This window comes from Melanostigma gelatinosum (genome assembly GCF_949748355.1).
Source record: "Melanostigma gelatinosum genome assembly, chromosome: 22".
Lineage (NCBI taxonomy): Eukaryota > Metazoa > Chordata > Actinopteri > Perciformes > Zoarcidae > Melanostigma > Melanostigma gelatinosum.
The window spans coordinates 835,368-860,367 of NC_136655.1; the positions used below are offsets into that span (position 1 = coordinate 835,368).

General features: G+C 43.3%; 2 protein-coding genes across 2 annotated transcripts in view; one reads left to right on the forward strand and one right to left on the reverse strand.

Annotated features, from left to right (window-relative positions):
• The window catches only part of phf21b (PHD finger protein 21B), a gene marked incomplete at its 3' end in the record, with an annotated part of 45,805 nt that extends 32,652 nt beyond the window's left edge, over positions 1 to 13,153 (forward strand). Inside the window, exons 5-15 of the mRNA XM_079294837.1 lie at positions 5,409 to 5,501; positions 7,301 to 7,600; positions 7,935 to 8,054; positions 8,211 to 8,262; positions 8,425 to 8,501; positions 10,831 to 10,885; positions 11,217 to 11,239; positions 11,535 to 11,693; positions 11,896 to 11,962; positions 12,062 to 12,165; positions 12,881 to 13,153. Of these exons, the coding sequence (XP_079150963.1) occupies positions 5,409 to 5,501; positions 7,301 to 7,600; positions 7,935 to 8,054; positions 8,211 to 8,262; positions 8,425 to 8,501; positions 10,831 to 10,885; positions 11,217 to 11,239; positions 11,535 to 11,693; positions 11,896 to 11,962; positions 12,062 to 12,165; positions 12,881 to 13,153 (1,323 nt within the window). The remainder of the gene's footprint in view (positions 1 to 5,408; positions 5,502 to 7,300; positions 7,601 to 7,934; positions 8,055 to 8,210; positions 8,263 to 8,424; positions 8,502 to 10,830; positions 10,886 to 11,216; positions 11,240 to 11,534; positions 11,694 to 11,895; positions 11,963 to 12,061; positions 12,166 to 12,880) is intronic.
• An 815-nt stretch (positions 13,154 to 13,968) lies between these two features.
• The window catches only part of LOC306795638 (rho GTPase-activating protein 8-like), an 11,876-nt gene continuing 844 nt past the window's right edge, over positions 13,969 to 25,000 (reverse strand). Inside the window, exons 3-13 of the mRNA XM_079294207.1 lie at positions 24,186 to 24,326; positions 23,903 to 23,990; positions 20,195 to 20,326; positions 19,994 to 20,080; positions 19,824 to 19,922; positions 19,401 to 19,514; positions 19,249 to 19,322; positions 19,064 to 19,141; positions 18,806 to 18,934; positions 18,622 to 18,725; positions 13,969 to 18,120 (exon numbers count right to left, since the gene is read on the reverse strand). Of these exons, the coding sequence (XP_079150333.1) occupies positions 17,923 to 18,120; positions 18,622 to 18,725; positions 18,806 to 18,934; positions 19,064 to 19,141; positions 19,249 to 19,322; positions 19,401 to 19,514; positions 19,824 to 19,922; positions 19,994 to 20,080; positions 20,195 to 20,326; positions 23,903 to 23,990; positions 24,186 to 24,326 (1,244 nt within the window). The 3' untranslated portion in view covers positions 13,969 to 17,922. The remainder of the gene's footprint in view (positions 18,121 to 18,621; positions 18,726 to 18,805; positions 18,935 to 19,063; positions 19,142 to 19,248; positions 19,323 to 19,400; positions 19,515 to 19,823; positions 19,923 to 19,993; positions 20,081 to 20,194; positions 20,327 to 23,902; positions 23,991 to 24,185; positions 24,327 to 25,000) is intronic.

The following is a 25,000-nucleotide window of genomic DNA, read 5'->3' on the forward strand; positions in this document are numbered from 1 at the left end:
TCTGAGACGCTGAAACCAGAGAATTGTTTACTTCATAATCTACTTAAAGTATGAATTGATTATTGTTGTGAAACTAGGTGAATTATATATGAATATCTAGGTATAAATTATGAGTGTATTATGTATCTGTAATATACACAGTATACAGCAATATTGAATACATTAAAGATAATATTATGATACACTTTGTTATATCTCAATAGATCAGAATCTGGTTTATTATAACGTAGCTCTCTGTTCTGTTGGTGCATAACAACAAACAACAAACAACAAAAGTCAAGAATCATACAAATAAACAATACATAAAACAAGTGTGTTATTAAAATGAAGAGCTGCACAGTGTTTGTGTGTAAAAAGTATGAAGCGTATGTATCGGTACGTTTTTTTTTTTGTCGAGTCACATCAGGGTCTACTCGCTCCTCGGAGGCTTCTGATTGGTCGACTCCTCGGCAGGAAGTTGTTTTAAAGATTCAGAGCAGGTCTGAGGCTCCGACACAAACGGAGACGTTTACTGAGATAAAAGCTGCTGTTTCGCCAGTGTGGAGGAGCTCAGACTCCTCCCCCCCCCCCCCCCATTGTTCATCTCTCCACCCAGCTGCCTGCACCAGGTCATAAAAAGAAACACACCCCTCCTGCAGGCCTCCACGCTCTTCTTCTCTTATCAATCGAGAGTGAGGCTCAGCCAATCAGAGGCCATCCTGGCTGATGGTGGGAGGGGAGGGGAGAGGAGGGGGGCATGTCCCTCACGCCACCTGGCCACTAATTAGAAGATCAATAATGAGGTGTAATGGGATTACTGCTCTGCATGAGTGATCACAGTAGAGCTGCATTGTTTCAGCACTTCAGTGGACTCTGTGAGACACACACACACACACACACACACACACACACACGTACACACACACACACACACACTTGTTTCATATGTTAAGAGAAAGTGATTTGTAGTTTTTTTCAGCATATTTGTCATTGAAGACAAAAACAGGAGTTACTGGACTCTTTATGAAACTAGATTTATGTTATTTTCTCCATCTGATAAAGTTCTTATTCTTATTAAATCTATGTTTTATGAACTCTCGTCTAATGAGTTAATGTCTGAATGAAGTGATGAAGATGAGGATGAAGAGGGTAGAGATGTGAGGTGTCCTGAAGCAGCGCCCTCTGCTGGCTGCTGCAGCAGCTTCACATCTTCTTGTTTCTTTGAGACAGAAACCAAAGATCTACGGTCCGTCTCCTCAAATCCTCTTAAAGTCAACACACAGATGAGAGAATGGAAACATGCTGGAGTCTTTAGAGTCTTTAGAGTCTGCAGTCTTTAGAGTCTTTAGAGTCTGGAGTCTTTAGAGTCTGCAGTCTTTAGAGCAGGGCTCTCAAACTCATTTCCACTCCGGGCCACATCAGCATCACGGTCGCCCACAAAGGGCCGGTTGTAAATGTAACTACTCGTAACATATTGTTCAATAACTCTCTGCATTCACAGTTTAAAGTAGTCTTCAATGTACTCACAATACATTTCCATGTTAAATGTACAGTAACCAGCCAAAGAGCTGCTTCTATGACTCTTTCTATCTCATCATTTTGACTTTCTATCTCAGAATTATGACTTTCTATCATAGTTATGACTTTCTATCTCATAACTTAGACTATGGGGATATTTTTATTATCAAGTCTAATTTAAAAAAATAATAATAAAAAAAAATAAAGTTTTTTTACTATTTATTTTTTTTGCTGGCGGATTCGCGGCCACATAAAATGACGTTGGGGGCCGGATTTGGCCCGCGGGCCGGGAGTTTAAGACCCCTGCTTTAGAGTCTTTCAGATCTTTAGAGTATTTAGAGTCTGTAGTCTTTAGAGTCTGTAGTCTTTAGCGTCTTTCAGATCTTTGGTCTTTGGAGTCTGTAGTCTTTAGAGTCTGTAGTCTTTAGAGTCTTTCAGATCTTTGGTCTTTAGAGTCTGTAGTCTTTAGAGTCTGTAGTCTTTAGAGTCTGTAGTCTTTAGAGTCTTTCAGATCTTTGGTCTTTAGAGTCTGTAGTCTTTAGAGTCTGTAGTCTTTAGAGTCTTTCAGATCTTTGGTCTTTAGAGTCTGTAGTCTTTAGAGTCTGTAGTCTTTAGAGTCTTTCAGATCTTTGGTCTTTAGAGTCTGTAGTCTTTAGCGTCTTTCAGATCTTTGGTATTTGGAGTCTGTAGTCTTTAGAGTCTGTAGTCTTTAGAGTCTTTCAGATCTTTGGTCTTTAGAGTCTGTAGTCTTTAGAGTCTTTCAGATCATTGGTCTTTAGAGTCTGTAGTCTTTAGAGTCTGTAGTCTTTAGAGTCTTTCAGATCTTTGGTCTTTAGAGTCTGTAGTCTTTAGAGTCTGTAGTCTTTAGAGTCTTTCAGATCTTTGGTCTTTAGAGTCTGTAGTCTTTAGAGTCTGTAGTCTTTAGAGTCTTTCAGATCTTTGGTCTTTAGAGTCTGTAGTCTTTAGAGTCTGTAGTCTTTAGAGTCTTTCAGATCTTTGGTCTTTAGAGTCTGTGGTCTTTAGAGTCTGTAGTCTTTAGAGTCTTTCAGATCTTTGGTCTTTAGAGTCTGTAGTCTTTAGAGTCTGTAGTCTTTAGAGTCTTTCAGATCTTTGGTCTTTAGAGTCTGTAGTCTTTAGAGTCTGTAGTCTTTAGAGTCTTTCAGATCTTTGGTCTTTAGAGTCTGTAGTCTTTAGAGTCTTTCAGATCTTTGGTCTTTAGAGTCTGTGGTCTTTAGAGTCTGTAGTCTTTAGAGTCTTTCAGATCTTTAGTCTTTAGAGTCTGTAGTATTTAGTCTTTCAGATCTTTAGTCTTTAGAGTCTTTCAGATCTTTAGAGTATTTAGTCTTTAGTATTTAGAGTCTTTAGTATTTAGAGTCTTTAGTCTTTAGAGTCTGTAGTCTTCAGTCTTTAGAGTCTTTCAGATCTTTAGAGTATTTAGAGTCTTTAGAGTCTTTAGTCTTCAGAGTCTTTCAGATCTTTAGAGTCTTTAATCTTTAGAGTCTTTAGTCTTTAGAGTATTTAGAGTCTTTAGTCTTTAGAGTCGGTAGTCTTTAGAGTCTGTCGTCTTTAGAGTCTGTAGTCTTTAGAGTCTTTCAGATCTTTAGAGTATTTAGAGTCTTTAGTCTTTATAGTCTTTAGAGTCTTCAGTCTTTAGTCTTTAGAGTCTGTAGTCTTTAGAGTCTTTAGTCTTTAGAGTCTTTAGTCTTCAGAGTCTTTCAGATCTTTAGAGTATTTAGAGTCTTTCAGATCTTTAGAGTCTTTAGAGTCTTCAGTCTTTAGAGTCTTTAGTCTTCAGTCTGTAGTCTTTAGAGTCTGTAGTCGTTAGAGTCTGTAGTCTTTAGAGTCTGTAGTCGTTAGAGTCTTTAGTCTTTAGAGTCTTTAGTCTTTAGAGTCTTTAGTCTTCAGAGTCTTTCAGATCTTTAGAGTATTTAGAGTCTTTAGTCTGCGTGTGCAGCAGAGCTGTCATCTCACTATCGACTTTGGTATTTGGAAAAAAATTCATCAAAGAAATAAAACCTGTGGTCCAAGGTTGTGTTCACTCCTCACACTGGAGAGGAGGAGGAGGAGGAGGAGGAGGAGGAGGAGGAGGAGGAGGAAGAAGAGGAGGCACCCTAAAGAGAAGGTGCTTAGGTTTGGAGAAAAGAGGACGCAATTAGGAAAATAAAAGCCCTTCCACTGCAAGAATTTTCATCTCTGCAGTTGCCATGGGAACAGGCCGGGGCCTCCTCCTCCTCTTCCTCCTCCTCTGCAGCACAATACAATGGAATGAAGGGATTTTCACAGAAGAAGAAAGGAGGGGGGAGGAGGAAACTTTCCTATTTTTTTCCTGAATTTCTTCTTCTGTTGAGCGGCTGAGAGGAAACATGGAGGAGATTTTAATCTTCTTCTTCTGTGGTTCATCTACTGGTTTAACTTCTGCAGGTGTCGGCCAATCACAGACTCAAGTTTATTCATGTAGCACATGAGAGCAAATTAAATAAAAGACCATGCATGACAAAAGTATATAAGATAACATAGTATTATTATTATTATTATTTTCTATTTATTTATTTTATTTGCATCATTTTTGTTTAATTTACTTTTATTCAATTTAATTCAATTTAATTTTATTAAATTAAATTAAATACGTTTTTATTTGATTTAATTTATTTTAATTAAATTAAATTAAATTAATTTTTATTAAAAAGGAATAATAATAATACTGTCAGTTAAAACTTCTCTTAAAGCGTGTGATTATATATGTTACATAAACACCACGTCCTCGTTAAATGTTTCCATCTGAGTATTTTCACGTTTGATACTACACATTTTAAGATCTTATCATCTTAAAGGTTGCTGTTTAAGCAGATTTATGAACTAATATTTCTTCATTAAATGTCATTAAACTTCATAAAAGTCTATCATGACTCCAGATCATACGGTTATTATTCTTCTCCAACATGAACATGTTTTGATCTTTTGATGCTTTTTCTTCAGTTTTAAAATTTTAAATTAAACATTTTCATGTTTATTTAAGCGATAAATTCACAAGATCACTGAAACAAACTTACATTAAATGTATATATAACAAGACAAGACATAACTACATTCAAAATGAATAAATTAAAGGAGTAACAATGCTCTGCGACAGTATCAATATTTTTTATTTTAAAGTATTTTTTCATTCTACAAGATGTGCACACAAATAGAAACATAGATTCCATGTTGATTAAATGATTTGATTTGAATCACTTCTAGACTTTATAAACTTTCTTTCTTTAAACTGTAATAAATCTCCTTTTTTATTTGAAGATTTCTCATATTTTAGTTTTATTCTTGATTCTTAAAAAAGCTCAATTTGGATTGAAATCTCTGTCCTCTCTGACAAATGTGGATTTCCCAGCATGCAGCTGGTGTCAGGTCCGCTCTGTGTGGTGCATCAGGAGCTCCCCTAGTGGCCGCTGGTTGTTACTACAACATCTCAAACGAAAACAGTCAAATAGAAATAACAGGTTTCTCTTCCTGCTCTGATGGTTGTGAAGGTTTCTGTTTCCACTGGTTTGACTGGTTTGTGATTGTGAGACTAACAGATGTCCCACAATGCATTGCAGAAAATAAATGTTGGTTAAAGAGAAACAGAAACGTAAAGATTTAAGGAAACATAACCGATGAACGTTGTGAAACAGTTTGCTGAAGGGTTAGTTTGGTGGCATTGAAACAACAGAAGATCAGGAACTTCATTGTTTCTTTTAATCTTTAATGATTTTCTGCTTTTATTCTCCTCACATTGCAGTCAAGTGAACATCTATTGATGTAGAAATCAGTTGAATAATCAAAGCCAGCAGCATCGCTGGTGAAGGTGTGCTTTCACTTCCTGGTAGTTTGGTGATGAAGTGATGTTTTATTGAATGTTGCATTTGTGTTCCTTCCAGATGATGGGAACTCTCACTGCTGTGCCCATCAAGGTGCCTCAAGTCAGCTCCCTGCACCGGCTGGCAGGACAAGCAGCCACAGTGCTACCTCAGGTAACAGTCCACCTGCACGGGTAACAGTCAGTCCACCTGCACGGGTAACAGTCAGTCCACCTGCACGGGTAACAGTCAGTCCACCTACACGGGTAACAGTCAGTCCACCTGCACGGGTAACAGTCAGTCCACCTGCACGGGTAACAGTCCACCTGCACGGGTAACAGTCCACCTGCACGGGTAACAGTCAGTCCACCTGCACAGGTAACAGTCAGTCCACCTGCACAGGTAACAGTCAGTCCACCTGCACGGGTAACAGTCAGTCCACCTGCACGGGTAACAGTCAGTCCACCTGCACGGGTAACAGTCCACCTGCACGGGTAACAGTCCACCTGCACGGGTAACAGTCAGTCCACCTGCACAGGTAACAGTCCACCTGCACGGGTAACAGTCAGTCCACCTGCACGGGTAACAGTCAGTCCACCTGCACGGGTAACAGTCAGTCCACCTGCACAGGTAACAGTCAGTCCACCTGCACAGGTAACAGTCCACCTGCACGGGTAACAGTCAGTCCACCTGCACGGGTAACAGTCAGTCCACCTGCACGGGTAACAGTCAGTCCACCTGCACAGGTAACATTCAGTCCACCTGCACGGGTAACAGTCAGTCCACCTGCACAGGTAACATTCAGTCCACCTGCACAGGTAACAGTCAGTCCACCTGCACGGGTAACAGTCAGTCCACCTGCACAGGTAACATTCAGTCCACCTGCACAGGTAACAGTCAGTCCACCTGCACAGGTAACAGTCCACCTGCACGGGTAACAGTCAGTCCACCTGCACGGGTAACAGTCAGTCCACCTGCACGGGTAACAGTCAGTCCACCTGCACAGGTAACATTCAGTCCACCTGCACGGGTAACAGTCAGTCCACCTGCACAGGTAACATTCAGTCCACCTGCACAGGTAACAGTCAGTCCACCTGCACGGGTAACAGTCAGTCCACCTGCACAGGTAACAGTCAGTCCACCTGCACAGGTAACAGTCCACCTGCACGGGTAACAGTCCACCTGCACGGGTAACAGTCCACCTGCACAGGTAACAGTCAGTCCACCTGCACAGGTAACATTCAGTCCACCTGCACAGGTAACAGTCCACCTGCACGGGTAACAGTCCACCTGCACAGGTAACAGTCAGTCCACCTGCACAGGTAACATTCAGTCCACCTGCACAGGTAACAGTCCACCTGCACGGGTAACAGTCCACCTGCACAGGTAACAGTCCACCTGCACGGGTAACAGTCCACCTGCACAGGTAACAGTCAGTCCACCTGCACGGGTAACAGTCAGTCCACCTGCACGGGTAACAGTCAGTCCACCTGCACGGGTAACAGTCAGTCCACCTGCACAGGTAACAGTCAGTCCACCTGCACGGGTAACAGTCAGTCCACCTGCACGGGTAACAGTCAGTCCACCTTTTACTCTCTAAAGTTATAGAAAATATTAAGACACAAACAGTTATTTATATTCTGCCTTATTATACCAACGATGTTCTTGATTAATAGATTGTTATATTCATAAAAATGTCCAAGGGGACGTCCTAACAGAACTACAGTAAAAGATGCAGTAGGTTGAATGTTTACAAAGAGACCAGACGTCCACCAGGTGGCAGCAGAGACTCACCAGACTGGAAAGAGAGATTATGTTCGTGTGTGCAATGAAGAAAGGGCAGAAGTTAAAGTATGAGGATGAAATGTGACAGTAACTGATCTTTATTGTGGTCAAAGCTTTACAGTAAATGACTAAAGTCTGTGAAGAGCCCTCCAGGTGTGTGAACATCTGCCCTGGTTCTGGTCCTGCAGGTCAGGCCAAAGACCCAGATCCCCGACAGCCTCCCTCACAGTCCGTGTCAAGAGCTGCAGCCTCTCGGCCTGCAGAGGGCCACCGCCGTGGTCAGTCCGCGGGGCCAGGGCCCCACTTTGCCCACCGCCAACAGCACCTTCAGCCCCGACCAGCAGCCCAACGGACAGAGCGACGCCTCGCCGCCCGGCGGCCCGTGTGGACCCGTCCAGCACGCCTCCGCGGGGCCCGGCGTGGCCTTCGCCATCATCGCTGCCTCGCCCGCTAGCAACGGGGTGTCGGCCGTCAGCGAGGCCGTCAAGGTGCAGACATTATTAAATATTAAAGTTTTAATATTGTCTCCACCAACAACTCATTTCATTCTGTATGAATACTCTCACTGATTCTAGGATTCAGATTAAAAGAGTTTTTAGATTCAAACGTATTGTTTAAATATTTAGAAAATAAAGATTTTAGATTTGAAATTTAGTATTTTTTTATGAGCTTAAATATTTTATGCTAAATATTAAATACGATCTATTAAATACACAAAATATGAAATATGATATACTAAATATCGATGTTGTGAAGTAATTGATTAATAAATGAGTGAATCATGGTTTTATTCTAACATGTTGTCTGTTCGTTTGCCTCAAGGTGATAATAATCCAGCCACAGGCCCCCAGCAGCACCGAGGGGCCTCCAGGGGCCCTGGCAGACCCCCCGTCACAGGAGACCCCCAAATCCCCCTCGAAGAAGAAAGACGAGGACCCCAGGGTGAGAGAAGCTTTAGGATCTGGTTCTATTATCTGTAACTTTATTTATTCATCAGTGACGGAACAACTTAACGATCTTCTTCTTCTTCCTCTGTTTCTGTTGTAGAATATTTTCCTCGTTAACGTCTCTCTCTCTCTCTCTCGCTCTGTTTTACAGAAAATCGCCTTCATGGTGGCGCTCGGCCTCGTCACCACAGAACACCTAGAAGGTGAGTATAGAGTTTGGTTTTGTCTGTTTATGTGGCACAAACTGTGAAGTGTGTGAGGTGTTTATTTATTGATAAATTGAACTTTAGCTGCTTTTATAAACTGTGGAGCCATTAAATCTGTTAAAAACATGAAACACATTACTGTGTTTTGTTTTTGATCAGAAATCCAGACGAAGAGACAAGAGAGGAAGAGACGAAGCACCGCCAACCCGGCCTACAGCGGCCTGTTTGAACCGGAGGTCAGGACACTCTTATTATTACATTAAACCACTTATTACACTCTTATTATTACATTAAACCACTTATTACACTCTTATTATTACATTAAACCACTTATTACACTCTTATTATTACATTAAACCACTTATTACACTCTTATTATTACATTAAACCACTTATTACACTCTTATTATTACATGAAACCACTTATTACACTCTTATTATTACATTAAACCACTTATTACACTCTTATTATTACATTAAACCACTTATTACACTCTTATTATTACATTAAACCACTTATTACACTCTTATTATTACATTAAATCACTTATTACACTCTTATTATTACATTAAACCACTTATTACACTCTTATTATTACATTAAACCACTTATTACACTCTTATTATTACATTAAACCACTTATTACACTTATTATTACATTAAACCACTTATTACACTCTTATTATTACATTAAATCACTTATTACACTCTTATTATTACATTAAACCACTTATTACACTCTTATTATTACATTAAACCACTTATTACACTCTTATTATTACATTAAACCACTTATTACACTTATTATTCCATTAAATCACTTATTACACTCTTATTATTCCATTAAATCACTTATTACGCTCTTATTATTACATTAAACCACTTATTACGCTCTTATTATGACATTAAACCACTTATTACGCTCTTATTATTACATTAAACCACTTATTACGCTCTTATTATGACATTAAACCACTTATTACACTCATTATTCCATTAAACCACTCATTACACTCTTATTATTACATTAAACCACTTATTACGCTCTTATTATGACATTAAACCACTTATTACACTCATTATTCCATTAAACCACTTATTACACTCTTATTATTACATTAAACCACTCATTACACTCTTATTATTACATTAAACCACTCATTACACTCTTATTATTACATTAAACCACTTATTACGCTCTTATTATGACATTAAACCACTCATTACACTCTTATTATTACATTAAACCACTTATTAGACTCTTATTATTACATTAAACCACTCATTACACTCTTATTATTACATTAAACCACTCATTACACTCTTATTATTACATTAAACCACTCATTACACTATTATTACATTAAACCACTCATTACACTATTATTACATTAAACCACTCATTACACTCTTATTATTACATTAAACCACTCATTACACTCTTATTATTACATTAAACCACTCATTACACTATTATTACATTAAACCACTCATTACACTATTATTACATTAAACCACTCATTACACTCTTATTATTACATTAAACCACTCATTACACTCTTATTATTACATTAAACCACTATTACACTCTTATTATTACATTAAATCACTTATTACACTCTTATTATTACATTAAATCACTTATTACACTCTTATTATTACATTAAACCACTTATTACACTCTTATTATTACATTAAACCACTCATTACACTCTTATTATTACATTAAACCACTCATTACACTCTTATTATTACATTAAACCACTATTACACTCTTATTATTACATTAAACCACTATTACACTCTTATTATTACATTAAACCACTCATTACACTCTTATTATTACATTAAACCACTATTACACTCTTATTATTACATTAAATCACTTATTACACTCTTATTATTACATTAAACCACTTATTACACTCTTATTATTACATTAAACCACTATTACACTCTTATTATTACATTAAATCACTTATTACACTCTTATTATTACATTAAACCACTTATTACGCTCTTATTATTACATTAAACCACTTATTACACTCTTATTATTACATTAAACCACTTATTACACTCTTATTATTACATTAAACCACTATTACACTCTTATTATTACATTAAATCACTTATTACACTCTTATTATTACATTAAACCACTTATTACGCTCTTATTATTACATTAAACCACTATTACACTCTTATTATTACATTAAACCACTATTACACTCTTATTATTACATTAAATCACTTATTACACTCTTATTATTACATTAAACCACTTATTACGCTCTTATTATTACATTAAACCACTTATTACACTCTTATTATTACATTAAACCACTATTACGCTCTTATTACATTAAACCACTTATTACGCTCTTATTATTACATTAAACCACTTATTACACTCTTATTATTACATTAAACCACTTATTACACTCTTATTATTACATTAAATCACTTATTACACTCTTATTATTACATTCAATCCTTCATTAATAAACAGGTGAAGTCTCTTTAATGTTGTTTAACGTGAGTTTCTTCTTCTTTGTTCGCAGCGTAAGCGTCTGGCGTCTCATTATCTGAACAGTTCGCTCTTCCTGTCGGCACGAGGTAAAGAAACAGAAACTAACAAAAAACCTCAAAACTCAGAGAAGCAACGAGACTTCATGTGGTTTAATATTGAGTATTTAATGTCGGCTCTCAGAGGAACTAGAGACACATTGATATCTGTATTCAGCTTGTAAAATGAATATGGAACCATAAATCATATAGATACATCAGTACAATAGAGCATGTTTAGGTGTTTTGGGTCAGGCTAGCAGTTTCCCTCTGCCTCCAGTGTTTGTGCTAAGCTAAGCTAACCGGCTCTGCTGCATGGCCTCAGCTCTCACCTGTGTGTCTCTGCCACTAACCGTCTGCTCTGCTTCCATTCACACGCAAGACTCTGAGGATCTCTGCTGGAAGGTAGGTCACATGACCAGTGATGTCACGGCCTGTCACCTGTGTGTGTGTGTGTGTGGAATGACTTTACTACAAAGATTAGAAACAGTGATTTATGAATAAAAGAGAGAAGTTGTCATTTCACTGCTGCTCTTCATCTCATCTTTATGTTCATGTTTATCGATTTCATCAACATTGAAACATTTTGTCTTCAGTTTGTTTAGCTTCAGATAAAACAAACTTTCCCGTCAACGTAACGTCTCTTCTACACTGACTGACCGTGACGTTTACGGTAACTCTCTGTGTTCTGTGGCGTCAGGAGGACGTGGAGCATGACGCCCACTGCGCCGTCTGTAAGGAGGACGGAGAGCTGCAGCCCTGCCACAACTGCCCCAGAGCCTTCCACCCAGACTGCCTCCACCCGCCACTCAAAACCCCCCCCAGAGGAGCCTGGTACTGCCCCAAGTGCCAGAAGAAGGTCTGAGCCCCACTTCATCGTTCACGCCTCAAAGAACTAAAACTGTCAGATATGAAGCTCAGTTCAGACTTCATATTACTCTCATGATTATTACAAATAAATATACTTCTGTCACCTCATGCCAGGCTGCATTCAGACACAGTGATGCTGACTGTTTCTGTTTTAATGAACCAATAATTCACTTTTTGTGTCTGATCCTCAGGTTCTGAACAAGGAAAACATGTCGTGGCCGCAGAACTTTGTTCAGTCCTACGTCACACACAAGACGGGTAAGAACCAGCTTCTACCAGTGTGTGTGTGTGTGTGTTGTTTCACAGCTGTACTGATGGTGTGTGTGTGTGTGTGTGTGTGTGTGTGTGTGTGTGCAGTGAGGCAGGAGGAGAAGCGACGGCTGCTGAGACGAAGCAGCGAGCTGAAGAAAGAGTGCTCTCACCTGGAGGAACAAGACGAGAAGCTCAACGACACGCTCAAAGTAAAGACGCTGAAAGGGTTAACCATGAATGAATAAGGGAGCGCTTGATTTGTTTCAAAACAAAAACAGAGCGCTAGCGTAGCTGCTAACGTAGCTGCTGACGTAGCTGCTGACGTAGCTGCTAACGTAGCTGCTGACGTAGCTGCTGACGTAACTGCTAACGTAGCTGCTAACGTAGCTGCTAACGTAACTGCTTACGTAACTGCTAACGTAACTGCTAACGTAACTGCTAACGTAGCTGCTAACGTAACTGCTTACGTAACTGCTAACGTAACTGCTAACGTAACTGCTAACGTAGCTGCTAACGTAACTGCTTACGTAACTGCTAACGTAACTGCTAACGTAACTGCTAACGTAGCTGCTAACGTAGCTGCTAACGTAGCTGCTAACGTAGCTGCTGACGTAGCTGCTGACGTAGCTGCTGACGTAGCTGCTGACGTAACTGCTGACGTAGCTGCTGACGTAGCTGCTATCTATGACGTGTATTAGTGCCCCCCCCACACACACACACACGTCTTTCCTTTGTGAGGTCGGATCAACATTAAACACTCTGGTGCAAAATATATTAATGACAATATTATTTATGTTTGTTCGTTTGAGAGATGATTGAAGTTCTTGTATTGACGTGTTTTGACTGTGAATGTGGAGCTTCAGACCTGGTGAATTGGGAGTGTCCTCTGTCCTGCATGCGTGTAATAACTGTGCTCGTGTGCAGCAGTGCATGGACCTGAGGGAGCGTCTGTTGGGGCAGCAGAGAGACACTCGGGCGTCACTGGAACGCCTCAAAGCTCTGATCCGCTCGATCCAACGCGACCAGCTCATCCAGGTGACCGTGACCGGCGCCGCCTCCTCCCCGCCGGCCCGGTCCCGGATCAAACCCGGCAGCACCGTCACCGCCGCCCCCCCCGTCGCTGCCGCCCCGGGCCCCTCGGCCACGCCCCTCCAGCAAAAGAGCCACGCCCACGGCCGGGATGACGTCAACAACTAGCCACGGACCTTTGTTCCACGCGGACCTTTAAGGGCAGTGATTTCCTTCTCTTGTCTGAATAACATCTGAAAGCGTCTTTTCTTTCCTCCGAAGGAGCCGAAAGAAAAGACGCAAAACACTTGAGAAAAAGAAGCGTCTTCACTCATTCAAGTATTTTTTAAAAACCCAACACCTACAGTGCTTACGAGATTTCTTTTTTTATGTTCTTTTCTATTTATTAACGTTGTTGGCCTTAATGTATTTATGACTGACGTTCGACGGGGAAGCTGTACGTTGATATATCTCAGTAGATCTTTCTTCTCATTCTCATATCAACAATGTTTTTTGCCATAATAATTCAGGAAAAATGTTTTTCATCGTGTATGTGAACGCATACGAGCCTTCAAAACAAAAAACAGAGAATAACTTTTTTTCAGTATTAATAGTTAAAGTCAAAGAAAAAAGTATTTAAGATAAAACTACAGAAATGAGCGTTTCTAGTGGAGATTTTCGTATTTTCTTGCTGATGCCTGTTGAGTATTCAAGGGATCATTGTACATATGTTGTATTATTATTATGAGTATCATTGCAGTTTTTTTTTACTGAAGTCACATCTGAAACAGTCGAGTCTCTGAACCTTTAACTGTTTCCTGCTCGACGGCAACGCCAACATAGGACACAAACAGCGGCGTATCTAGGCAACCGTTGACAGCAAGTGAAGGATAAGGGGGGGGGGGGACTTGTTATATTCCAAGAAAAAACCTTGAGATCAAAGTTGTAAATTAACGAGAAAGAAATCCTAAATTTGTCATGAACCGTATTTTTATGCAGAATCAGCACATTATCATCAGCGTATGAAGAGATAATATCAGTACGCGTGGTTCTGTTCAGAACAAAGCTTTCATGTTATTCATGAGTTGATTTACATTCTGGGGTACAAGCCTCTCATGGTTCTGTACTTCATTTATATTAAGTTTTTACCCACAATGCCCGGTACGCCAACGGAGAAACAAGAACATGGAAATGTAAAATATCACATGATTTTACATTTCCTTCAGAGAAATATGTAAAGCTAAACTTCATGAAAACAGTGATAATTAATATAAATCCAGACATTTTTAAATTCAATTGATTGAAAGTTGTTTTCTTTGTTATAATTCAAAATATCAAAAAAGCTAAAAATCAGGAAATCTTTTTAAAAGTTCCTGAAGATGTTCAACAACATTTAAAAGACTTAAAATCATGTCGTCGTATTTTGTTCTTAATCAGAAAAGATTTCAAGTAAATTCAGTTTCAATCAGGACGATTATTTTTATTAACGTCGTGAAACGTCGAAACCAAAAACATTTAGTTCACCGAGTTCAACAGAGAAAGCTCTTCTCATGAAGAGGCTCATCAGAGAACATGTCAATCACTTCAATGTTTCTGCTTCAAGAATGAGAAGCGATGAATCGATGGAGGTCACGACCCCGACGTCTCCGTAGAAACAAGGAGTTCATGTTCACGCTGGTTTTCCATCACAGAAGAGAAACAGTTCAATGAGAAGAGACTTGACGTGTTTGTTCACAGCCCCCCCCCCCCCCCCCCCCAAACCAGTATAGAAAATATGCCAAAAACCTGTTCCTTTGTTTTTGTACTGGGATCATCTTCAATGACGTCTGTTGTGCTTTCTTTCTGCCTATTTCATATTTTTCGCTCATTTGTTTTTTTACTCGTGTTTTATGAACGTTGAGCGGCGACGACGAGCCGGTTAACGAAACACGAAACACGGCCTCAAGTACAAACGATCCTTTCACATCCGGCTTCTTATTCCTGTAAAGAAACCAGTCAATCCGAAAAACGGGAAAACTCCGTAAAAAACCTGCAACACGACGCCGAAGACGCTCTTGTCCTCAGCTCGGTGCGTCCGTCCTGCTCAGTCTTCCTGCCGGTCCAGAGGTTCCGTTGATTTAGTCCTTTTCTATCGATCGATCATCCGTCGATGCACAAACATGAACAAATGGTTTCCGTGATCCAGAGGAAAGATTTTATCAAAAGAAAGAAAAGGGAATCGGTTGTTTTTATTCTTATTCATAATCATATCCTGCGTTTGGTCTCTGAGGTACTGAAACGATTGTCATTGGTGGAGAAGCTTCATCTGTAGTCAGAAACAAACCGGAGCGTTCGTGGCCGACAACAACGAAACGAACGCATTAAAGACGGCAAAAGGCCGTCGAAGGGTCACAGATCAAAGTTCAGATCAAACACTGGAAAGTGAAGGTCTGCGTGCGTTTACATCCAAAGAAGTTTCATTTTCAATCAGCTCATTTTGTGATCAGCTGTTTAAAAAAAACTAAAAAAATCGATTTTGAAGTGTTGTTAAATTCATGATTATCGATTAATCACATTTTATTATTTGTAAAAATTAAAAAGCACAGATTACAACCACACCCTATTAGTGTATCGGGTAGAAGTTTGTTTCAAATACATTTTGGATATTTAAACGTATGTTCACATTTGAGAAGCTGGAAAAAAAGTCTGATGCAGAAATGAAGTCCCGACTGTGTTTTTCTCTGAAACGTATGAAAACATTCATATCTGTTCCCGCTGTCACGCAACACTCTGAGCCAAATGCACGTTATGTTTGAAAATAAAATACACACATAAATATATACATATATATATATATATAAAATGCGCTTTATCAGAGCACAGAGCCTGGTTGATGTCCGAGTTTATGTTGAATGTTCCACCTCAAATTACTAATTTCTTATATTCATTTTGCTCCTTACATTTCCCAATTCATATCTTCTCACTACAATATTCATATTCTACCAACACGTCTGTGTGTTTGCAATAACATGAAATGATAAACGTAACGATAACGTAACGCTCCCAAGGGCCAACTTTCTGCATAACAAGTACTTTCACTTCTAAATGTTTGTGCCACCGCTGGATTTACTGCAGATAGATTTTGTTGTAAATTAACAAGTCTGAAGTCCTCCGGACACATCTCATATCAGTGTCTTAGCAATTAGTATTCATTGTGTTATGTGCTGCAGAAATGATACCGTTTAATGTTATTAAAGTGTTTCATACATCTATGATGTATGAAACACAGACTGCCTCCATTTAAAGACACAGCGGCATTTTTACCACGTTAACACTTTTAAACCGATTTGATCCGGTTCATAAAAACTTTGTATCAAGTTGTTGGAGCTCTTAATTATGCAAAGTCCATTTCCACCAATGAAAGAAGAAAAAATATCCTGTTCGTCGATACGACTTGTTATCTCGAAATAACGACTTGTTAGCTCTAAATAACGACTCTGCGTCTCTGAATAACGACTCGGCGTCTCTGAATAACGACTCGGCGTCTCTGAATAACGACTCGGCGTCTCTGAATAACGACTCGGCGTCTCTGAATAACGACTCGGCGTCTCGCTCACTTCACTGTCTGACTTCGGCCTACCGGGCCACCGAGTCCTTATTTTGAGATATGACGTCATCACTTCGACCGTTTGTCACCATAATGTCCTCCCGGATCTTTCCTCATCACATTATTGGCGTGAACGTGTTCTGATGCTCAACAGCTGCAGGCCGTGACCCGTTGAACACGACGGTGCATCGAGTGGACACCAGGCTCTGTCCGTCAGATAAACAGCAGATATGCATCAACGTTGAACCTAACTTGCCTTTTTAAAAATGAATAAAATCATGATCAGTGTGGAGAAGTGAAATCTCTCAGAATGTACCATGTGATGCATATCGAGACTCCGGGTGGTGAATAGAACCCGATGGAACCATATCAGCGCTTCAGAACCCGAACAAACATCAACCGCCCCAAAAAACCTCCTCATCCGTTTCTAGAACTCTTCTCCGGGAGAAACTGTGCTTAAACAAATCTATTTTAATACACGACACAACATTTGAACAAATGGAAGAAAAGAAGAAGTTCGAACAATTTTATATTCTTTTATCAAGGAGCAAAAAAACAAGAAGAAAACAGAACGTTGGATCTTTATTGTTTGCCGGTTCTGCGTTCTGACTTCCAGCTTCGCGACGTTCGATGTTGTTCACGAGGAAGCGACGCGGCGTTTAGATGGAAAGTGAAACTGTGTGTTGGCTGTGAAGTAGTTTTCATGTCAGTAATACGAGGGCTGTCCAGTGGGTCGTGTGTAGGAACGTGTTTGTCTTAAATATGCCAATGTAGTTTTCTCTTCTTTATGATGCATTAAACAAGTTCAGTGATGGAAGTTGGTGAATGATTAAAGAGTCGTCTCACTTTTTTGTACCACGTTCTTACGAAAAATGGAATCATTAATAAACAAAATTCAAGAACAAAAAATGTTTCAAGTGTTTGTTTTCATGTCAGTGAACACGTACGTGCGTGACAGTGTAGCCCGTACGTTACGTACACTCTGTCCCATTTAAGTGACCGAACAAGAGAAGATCAGAACGATATCAGACTTATGAAACATATGTGCACCATCAACACAAAATAACGTGATTCAATTATCAGCAACAACAGAGATCAAAGGCAACACTCCACAACAGTGCACCATGTTAAAGGTTCATCCTCTGAGGAGCAGCAACCTTCAGTCAGTGTTGGTGGAATCAGACTCTTGAGATTTGGATATTTATCGAGACGGCGACGTGAGAGGAAACATCGAGAGTCTGTGAGAAGTGTCCTCTGGGGACAATGAACATCCACAGCTGACTGCATGGTAGTTGAGATATTTACCCTCCAAGTGTTGAACCAGTGGAAAATAACAGACGTTCCCAGAAGAAGAGTCCGGATCACGGTGGTTTCAGGGGTCCACCTGTGCAGGTGGGCAGCGGGAGCCGAACACGGTGGGGAAGTGTTCCACGAGGATCTCCGTGAAGATGTTGATGGGCGTCAGATCCGTGAGAGACATGGAGCCGTGGAGAGGCCACACCAGGTTCACCCCGAACACACAGGCCAGGTTAGAGGAGCTCATCCTGTTCACCAGGCTCTGCTGAGACACCTGAGACCAGCGAGGACACGATCAGCGAGGACACGATCAGGGAGGACACGATCAGCGGGGACACGATCGGCGAGGACACGAGCGGCGGGGACACGATCGGCGAGGACACGATCGGCGAGGAAAAAATAATAATAATAATTGAAAAACCTTTATTTAAGCAGGTCGTCCCATTGAGATTAAAAATCTCTTTTGCAAGATGTAAGTAACAACACTACATCACATTAAGGAGCAGCTTTTGTTTTTTATGCTGATGAGTCACTCAGGTATAGTTCATCATTGTTCAAAGTCAAAGAATGACTTCATGATGTTAGTTGTAATGAATAAATATATTTTAAAATAAAGTACATTTCTCTGCATTGATAGTTTTCTACTGTACCGAACCGTGACTGTTGTGAACCGTTACACCCCTAACATATACATATACATATATATGAAGTTACATTTTTAATATTCGAGGTTGAATGAATATTAAATATTATATTGAATATTCATAAGTCGTACCGTGTGGAGGAAACTCAGCAGGTACTTTGCTACGATGAAGTGATGTTCAGGAAGACTTTCCATCATCTGTTTGCAGCGGCTGACCCTCAGACTCGTCTCCACGGCTACAACAACAAACAAACAAAGGTGTGAGACAACAAGAGGAAGAGGAAGAGGAAGAGCCCCCCCCCCCCGCCCCACTCACTGAGGAGGTCCTGGACCTGGCTGTACACTGTGAAGGTGAGCAGAGGTTCTGGCATCTCTCTGAGGAACGTCTTGAGGATCACAGCAGGAACGTGGACGTCGTGATAATCGTCAAAGTTTACGGGTTTACCTGAAGAGTCGGTGATTCAAATAAACTTTATCAACACATTATTGATCAGTCGATGATGTTATCACACATTGATCTCCGCTTCCTGGTACTGAGAGGCCCCTGCTCCTCAGGGAGGGAGACCCCGCTCACCCAGGTTGTAGAGCCTCTGAACGTCTTTGATGAGCTGAACTCGAGCCGAGCGTCTGAAGATGCCCTCGGTCCTCAGACCTGAAACTCACAACAGCGCCGAGAAATACGCTCGTCTTTCATGATTTATGAGTTTACATTCTATCATTAAATATGAACAACCACGACCTGATGACATCAGCACTCACCTCTCTGCTTCAGGTAGCTCACAGTGTGCCGGATCACAGGAGGGATCATCTGCTCGCCGTTCTTCTCTCTGATGCTGAACAACAAACAACTCGCCGTCAGAAGGACAGACGCTCGTCTAAACTACGCTGTGGGTGGTCAGTGAACTACTCACTACTGCAGACTGACTCCAAACTGCTGTGTGGGGAGGGGGGGTCGGGGTGGGGGGGTCTTCAGTGAGGGGGGGGCTCCTCCTCCTCTCTGAGCAGCTCGAAGCTTCTCATCGTGTCTGAGACGCACAAAAACAATGGTTTCCATATCAGTTCATGTATTCATATCAATGATTAATTAAGACAATGATTAAAAAAATGTAATACAAAAAAATACAAAAATAACTAAATTAAAAGAAATACAAATATTTTTTCATTTTAATAAAAATAAAATAAGATATCAGAAAAATAGACATTGCTCTATTATTCGTATGTGCAATCAAATAGCATCAATACTCTGTTTTATACTCATTTAGAACCGGTTCCCCTCTAGAACCAGGTTACTCAGCCGATCTAAACCACTTCCTGGATGAAGAGCAGTCGAGTACCTGAGCACGTCGGGGGGGATGATGAGCTGCTCGTAGTTCAGGTGTTCTCCGAGTTCGGTCAGGTAGTTCACGTACATCAGCTTCTTCCCAAACTTGTGACTGAAGAAGAAGAAACATGAAGAAGCTTCAACGTTTCACACGGTTTCAGGTCCAGCAGGTGAGTTCTTTACCTGATCACAGGTTTGAAGATGTTCCACACGATTCGGATGAAGTTTGTCGGATGAACGACGTACAAAGTTTTCATGTTCTTCTTGTACCTGTTGAAGATAAACTAAATCAGAGTTCTGAACACGAATAATATAAGTTCAGTACAATTCAAACTCAAAGAGACCAAAATAAAGTAACCGTCAGGTTTCACCGAGGAGACTCACTTCCTGTCGAACTCTGCATACGCTTCTCGGAGCCACTTCAGAGACGGCTTGTTGCTGCTCCTCAGGCCGTGGTGGAAGTAAACCAGGATGTAGTCCATCTCCACATACTGGTCCAGCGTGAACTTCAGGTACCTGCAGAGAACACGAGCAACACAGGCATCAGGTGAGTGAGTGCAGTGTCAGTCTACAGGTGAGTGTCAGTCTACAGGTGAGTGTCAGTCGACAGGTGAGTGTCAGTCGACAGGCGTGTGTCAGTCGACAGGCGTGTGTCAGTCGACAGGTGTGTGTCAGTCGACAGGCGTGTGTCAGTCGACAGGCGAGTGTCAGTCGACAGGCGAGTGTCAGTCGACAGGCGTGTGTCAGTCGACAGGCGAGTGTCAGTCGACAGGCGTGTGTCAGTCGACAGGTGAGAGTCAGTCTACAGGTGAGTGTCAGTCTACAGGCGAGTGTCAGTCGACAGGTGTGTGTCAGTCGACAGGCGAGTGTCAGTCGACAGGCGAGTGTCAGTCGACAGGCGTGTGTCAGTCGACAGGCGAGTGTCAGTCGACAGGCGTGTGTCAGTCGACAGGCGAGTGTCAGTCGACAGGCGAGTGTCAGTCGACAGGCGTGTGTCAGTCGACAGGCGTGTGTCAGTCGACAGGCGAGTGTCAGTCGACAGGCGAGTGTCAGTCGACAGGCGAGTGTCAGTCGACAGGCGAGTGTCAGTCGACAGGCGTGTGTCAGTCGACAGGTGAGAGTCAGTCGACAGGCGAGTGTCAGTCGACAGGCGAGTGTCAGTCTACAGGCGAGTGTCAGTCTACAGGCGTGTGTCAGTCGACAGGCGAGTGTCAGTCGACAGGCGAGTGTCAGTCGACAGGCGAGTGTCAGTCGACAGGCGAGTGTCAGTCGACAGGCGAGTGTCAGTCGACAGGCGTGTGTCAGTCGACAGGCGAGAGTCAGTCTACAGGCGAGTGTCAGTCGACAGGCGAGTGTCAGTCGACAGGCGAGTGTCAGTCGACAGGCGAGTGTCAGTCGACAGGCGAGTGTCAGTCGACAGGCGAGTGTCAGTCGACAGGCGAGTGTCAGTCGACAGGCGAGTGTCAGTCGACAGGCGAGTGTCAGTCGACAGGCGAGTGTCAGTCGACAGGCGAGTGTCAGTCGACAGGCGAGTGTCAGTCGACAGGCGAGTGTCAGTCGACAGGCGAGTGTCAGTCTACAGGCGAGTGTCAGTCGACAGGCGAGTGTCAGTCTACAGGCGAGTGTCAGTCTACAGGCGAGTGTCAGTCTACAGGCGAGTGTCAGTCGACAGGCGAGTGTCAGTCGACAGGCGAGTGTCAGTCGACAGGCGAGTGTCAGTCGACAGGCGAGTGTCAGTCGACAGGCGAGTGTCAGTCGACAGGCGAGTGTCAGTCGACAGGTGTGTGTCAGTCGACAGGCGAGTGTCAGTCGACAGGCGAGTGTCAGTCGACAGGTGTGTGTCAGTCTACAGGCGAGTGTCAGTCTACAGGCGAGTGTCAGTCGACAGGCGAGTGTCAGTCGACAGGCGAGTGTCAGTCGACAGGCGAGTGTCAGTCGACAGGCGAGTGTCAGTCGACAGGCGAGTGTCAGTCGACAGGCGAGTGTCAGTCGACAGGCGAGTGTCAGTCGACAGGCGAGTGTCAGTCGACAGGCGAGTGTCAGTCGACAGGCGAGTGTCAGTCGACAGGCGAGTGTCAGTCTACAGGCGAGTGTCAGTCGACAGGCGAGTGTCAGTCTACAGGCGAGTGTCAGTCTACAGGCGAGTGTCAGTCTACAGGCGAGTGTCAGTCGACAGGCGAGTGTCAGTCGACAGGCGAGTGTCAGTCGACAGGCGAGTGTCAGTCGACAGGCGAGTGTCAGTCGACAGGCGAGTGTCAGTCGACAGGTGTGTGTCAGTCGACAGGCGAGTGTCAGTCGACAGGCGAGTGTCAGTCGACAGGCGAGTGTCAGTCGACAGGTGTGTGTCAGTCTACAGGCGAGTGTCAGTCTACAGGCGAGTGTCAGTCGACAGGCGAGTGTCAGTCGACAGGCGAGTGTCAGTCGACAGGCGAGTGTCAGTCGACAGGCGAGTGTCAGTCTACAGGCGAGTGTCAGTCTACAGGCGAGTGTCAGTCTACAGGCGAGTGTCAGTCGACAGGCGAGTGTCAGTCGACAGGCGAGTGTCAGTCGACAGGCGAGTGTCAGTCGACAGGCGAGTGTCAGTCGACAGGCGAGTGTCAGTCGACAGGCGAGTGTCAGTCGACAGGCGAGTGTCAGTCTACAGGCGAGTGTCAGTCGACAGGCGAGTGTCAGTCGACAGGCGAGTGTCAGTCGACAGGCGAGTGTCAGTCGACAGGCGAGTGTCAGTCGACAGGCGAGTGTCAGTCGACAGGTGTGTGTCAGTCGACAGGCGAGTGTCAGTCTACAGGCGAGTGTCAGTCGACAGGTGTGTGTCAGTCGACAGGTGAGTGTCAGTCGACAGGCGAGTGTCAGTCGACAGGTGTGTGTCAGTCGACAGGTGAGAGTCAGTCTACAGGCGTGTGTCAGTCTACAGGCGAGTGTCAGTCGACAGGCGAGTGTCAGTCGACAGGCGAGTGTCAGTCGACAGGCGAGTGTCAGTCGACAGGCGAGTGTCAGTCGACAGGCGAGTGTCAGTCGACAGGCGAGTGTCAGTCGACAGGCGAGTGTCAGTCTACAGGCGAGTGTCAGTCGACAGGCGAGTGTCAGTCTACAGGTGTGTGTCAGTCGACAGGCGAGTGTCAGTCGACAGGCGAGTGTCAGTCGACAGGCGAGTGTCAGTCGACAGGCGAGTGTCAGTCGACAGGCGAGTGTCAGTCGACAGGCGAGTGTCAGTCGACAGGCGTGTGTCAGTCGACAGGCGAGTGTCAGTCGACAGGCGAGTGTCAGTCGACAGGCGAGTGTCAGTCGACAGGCGTGTGTCAGTCGACAGGCGAGTGTCAGTCGACAGGCGAGTGTCAGTCGACAGGCGAGTGTCAGTCGACAGGCGAGTGTCAGTCGACAGGCGTGTGTCAGTCGACAGGCGAGTGTCAGTCGACAGGCGAGTGTCAGTCGACAGGCGAGTGTCAGTCGACAGGCGTGTGTCAGTCGACAGGCGAGTGTCAGTCGACAGGCGAGTGTCAGTCGACAGGCGAGTGTCAGTCGACAGGCGTGTGTCAGTCGACAGGCGTGTGTCAGTCGACAGGCGAGTGTCAGTCGACAGGCGAGTGTCAGTCGACAGGCGAGTGTCAGTCGACAGGCGTGTGTCAGTCGACAGGCGAGTGTCAGTCGACAGGCGAGTGTCAGTCGACAGGCGTGTGTCAGTCGACAGGCGAGTGTCAGTCTACAGGCGAGTGTCAGTCTACAGGCGTGTGTCAGTCGACAGGCGAGTGTCAGTCGACAGGCGAGTGTCAGTCGACAGGCGAGTGTCAGTCTACAGGCGAGTGTCAGTCTACAGGTGTGTGTCAGTCGACAGGTGAGAGTCAGTCTACAGGCGAGTGTCAGTCTACAGGTGTGTGTCAGTCGACAGGTGAGAGTCAGTCTACAGGCGAGTGTCAGTCTACAGGTGAGTGTCAGTCGACAGGCGTGTGTCAGTCTACAGGCGAGTGTCAGTCGACAGGCGAGTGTCAGTCGACAGGCGAGTGTCAGTCGACAGGCGTGTGTCAGTCTACAGGTGTGTGTCAGTCGACAGGTGAGAGTCAGTCTACAGGTGTGAAGGCTTTAGTCTGGACTCACTCCAGCAGGCGGCGGTGGTTCAGCTGGTGAGATGGAGGCAAACAGCAGCTGCTGAAGATGATCAACTTCCTACCGTACCTGTCGTCACCTGGAAAGGAAAAAGGTAGAGAACAGAGTACCTGAACAGGTGGAGAACAGAGTACCTGAACAGGTAGAGAACAGAGTACCTGAACAGGTAGAGAACAGAATACCTGAACAGGTAGAGAACAGAGTACCTGAACAGGTAGTGAACAGAGTACCTGAACAGGTAGTGAACAGAGTACCTGAGCAGTTTCAAACTGACCTGAGACCTGGATGATTCCGTGTCGAGCTACGTCATAATACGGGTGAGAAGAATCAGCACCGGATCTGCTGATTGGAGGAACCGACGGACCGTCTGTGACATCATCATCATCCTCCTCCTCCTCTTCATCCTTCTGAAGCTCTGTCACAGTTAAGAGGGAATAAATCCACCTTAAAGGGTCCGAGGTTTACCCACAATCCCGTGGGAAAGCCCTGAATACGGGGCGTAGACAGGAAACCCGTCTCCACTACACACAGCAGCTACATCACAAGTTCCTGCTCCACCACAGCGACCAGCTCCTAGAGAACCCTGGTCTGCTGCTGAAGTACAGACCAGAGGAAGTGCTCCAGAAACACACTGAGGAAACGATCCGCCGGAGATTACATCAGAGAGCAGGAAGCGACGGAATGTCTCTGAAGTACAACATCTACTCTGTTAATACACAACAATATACAACGGGACCACATGCGGCTTCTCTTCTCTGAGACAAACGAGAAAGTTCCTGTTTTAAAAAGAGAAACTGCATTTAATGTCATGAATAAACAGTCGAGAGAGCTGAAGCTGCTGCTCCATCAAGCATGTGATGTTTGATTCAGCTCAACGTTGAAGCTTTGTATTGTTGTGATGTCACAGAATCACTGAGCTCAACAACTGAAGACATCAACAAGAACGCACTTAACTTTGTTTTTAGCTCATAAAACTTGAAGTAACGTAAAAATTAAGCAATCAACAACATAAAGGATTGTTTTTAAATATTAAACTTATTGAATGTAAAATGTGTTTATTCTTCTGAAGTGTGACGAGTGTCTCAGTCG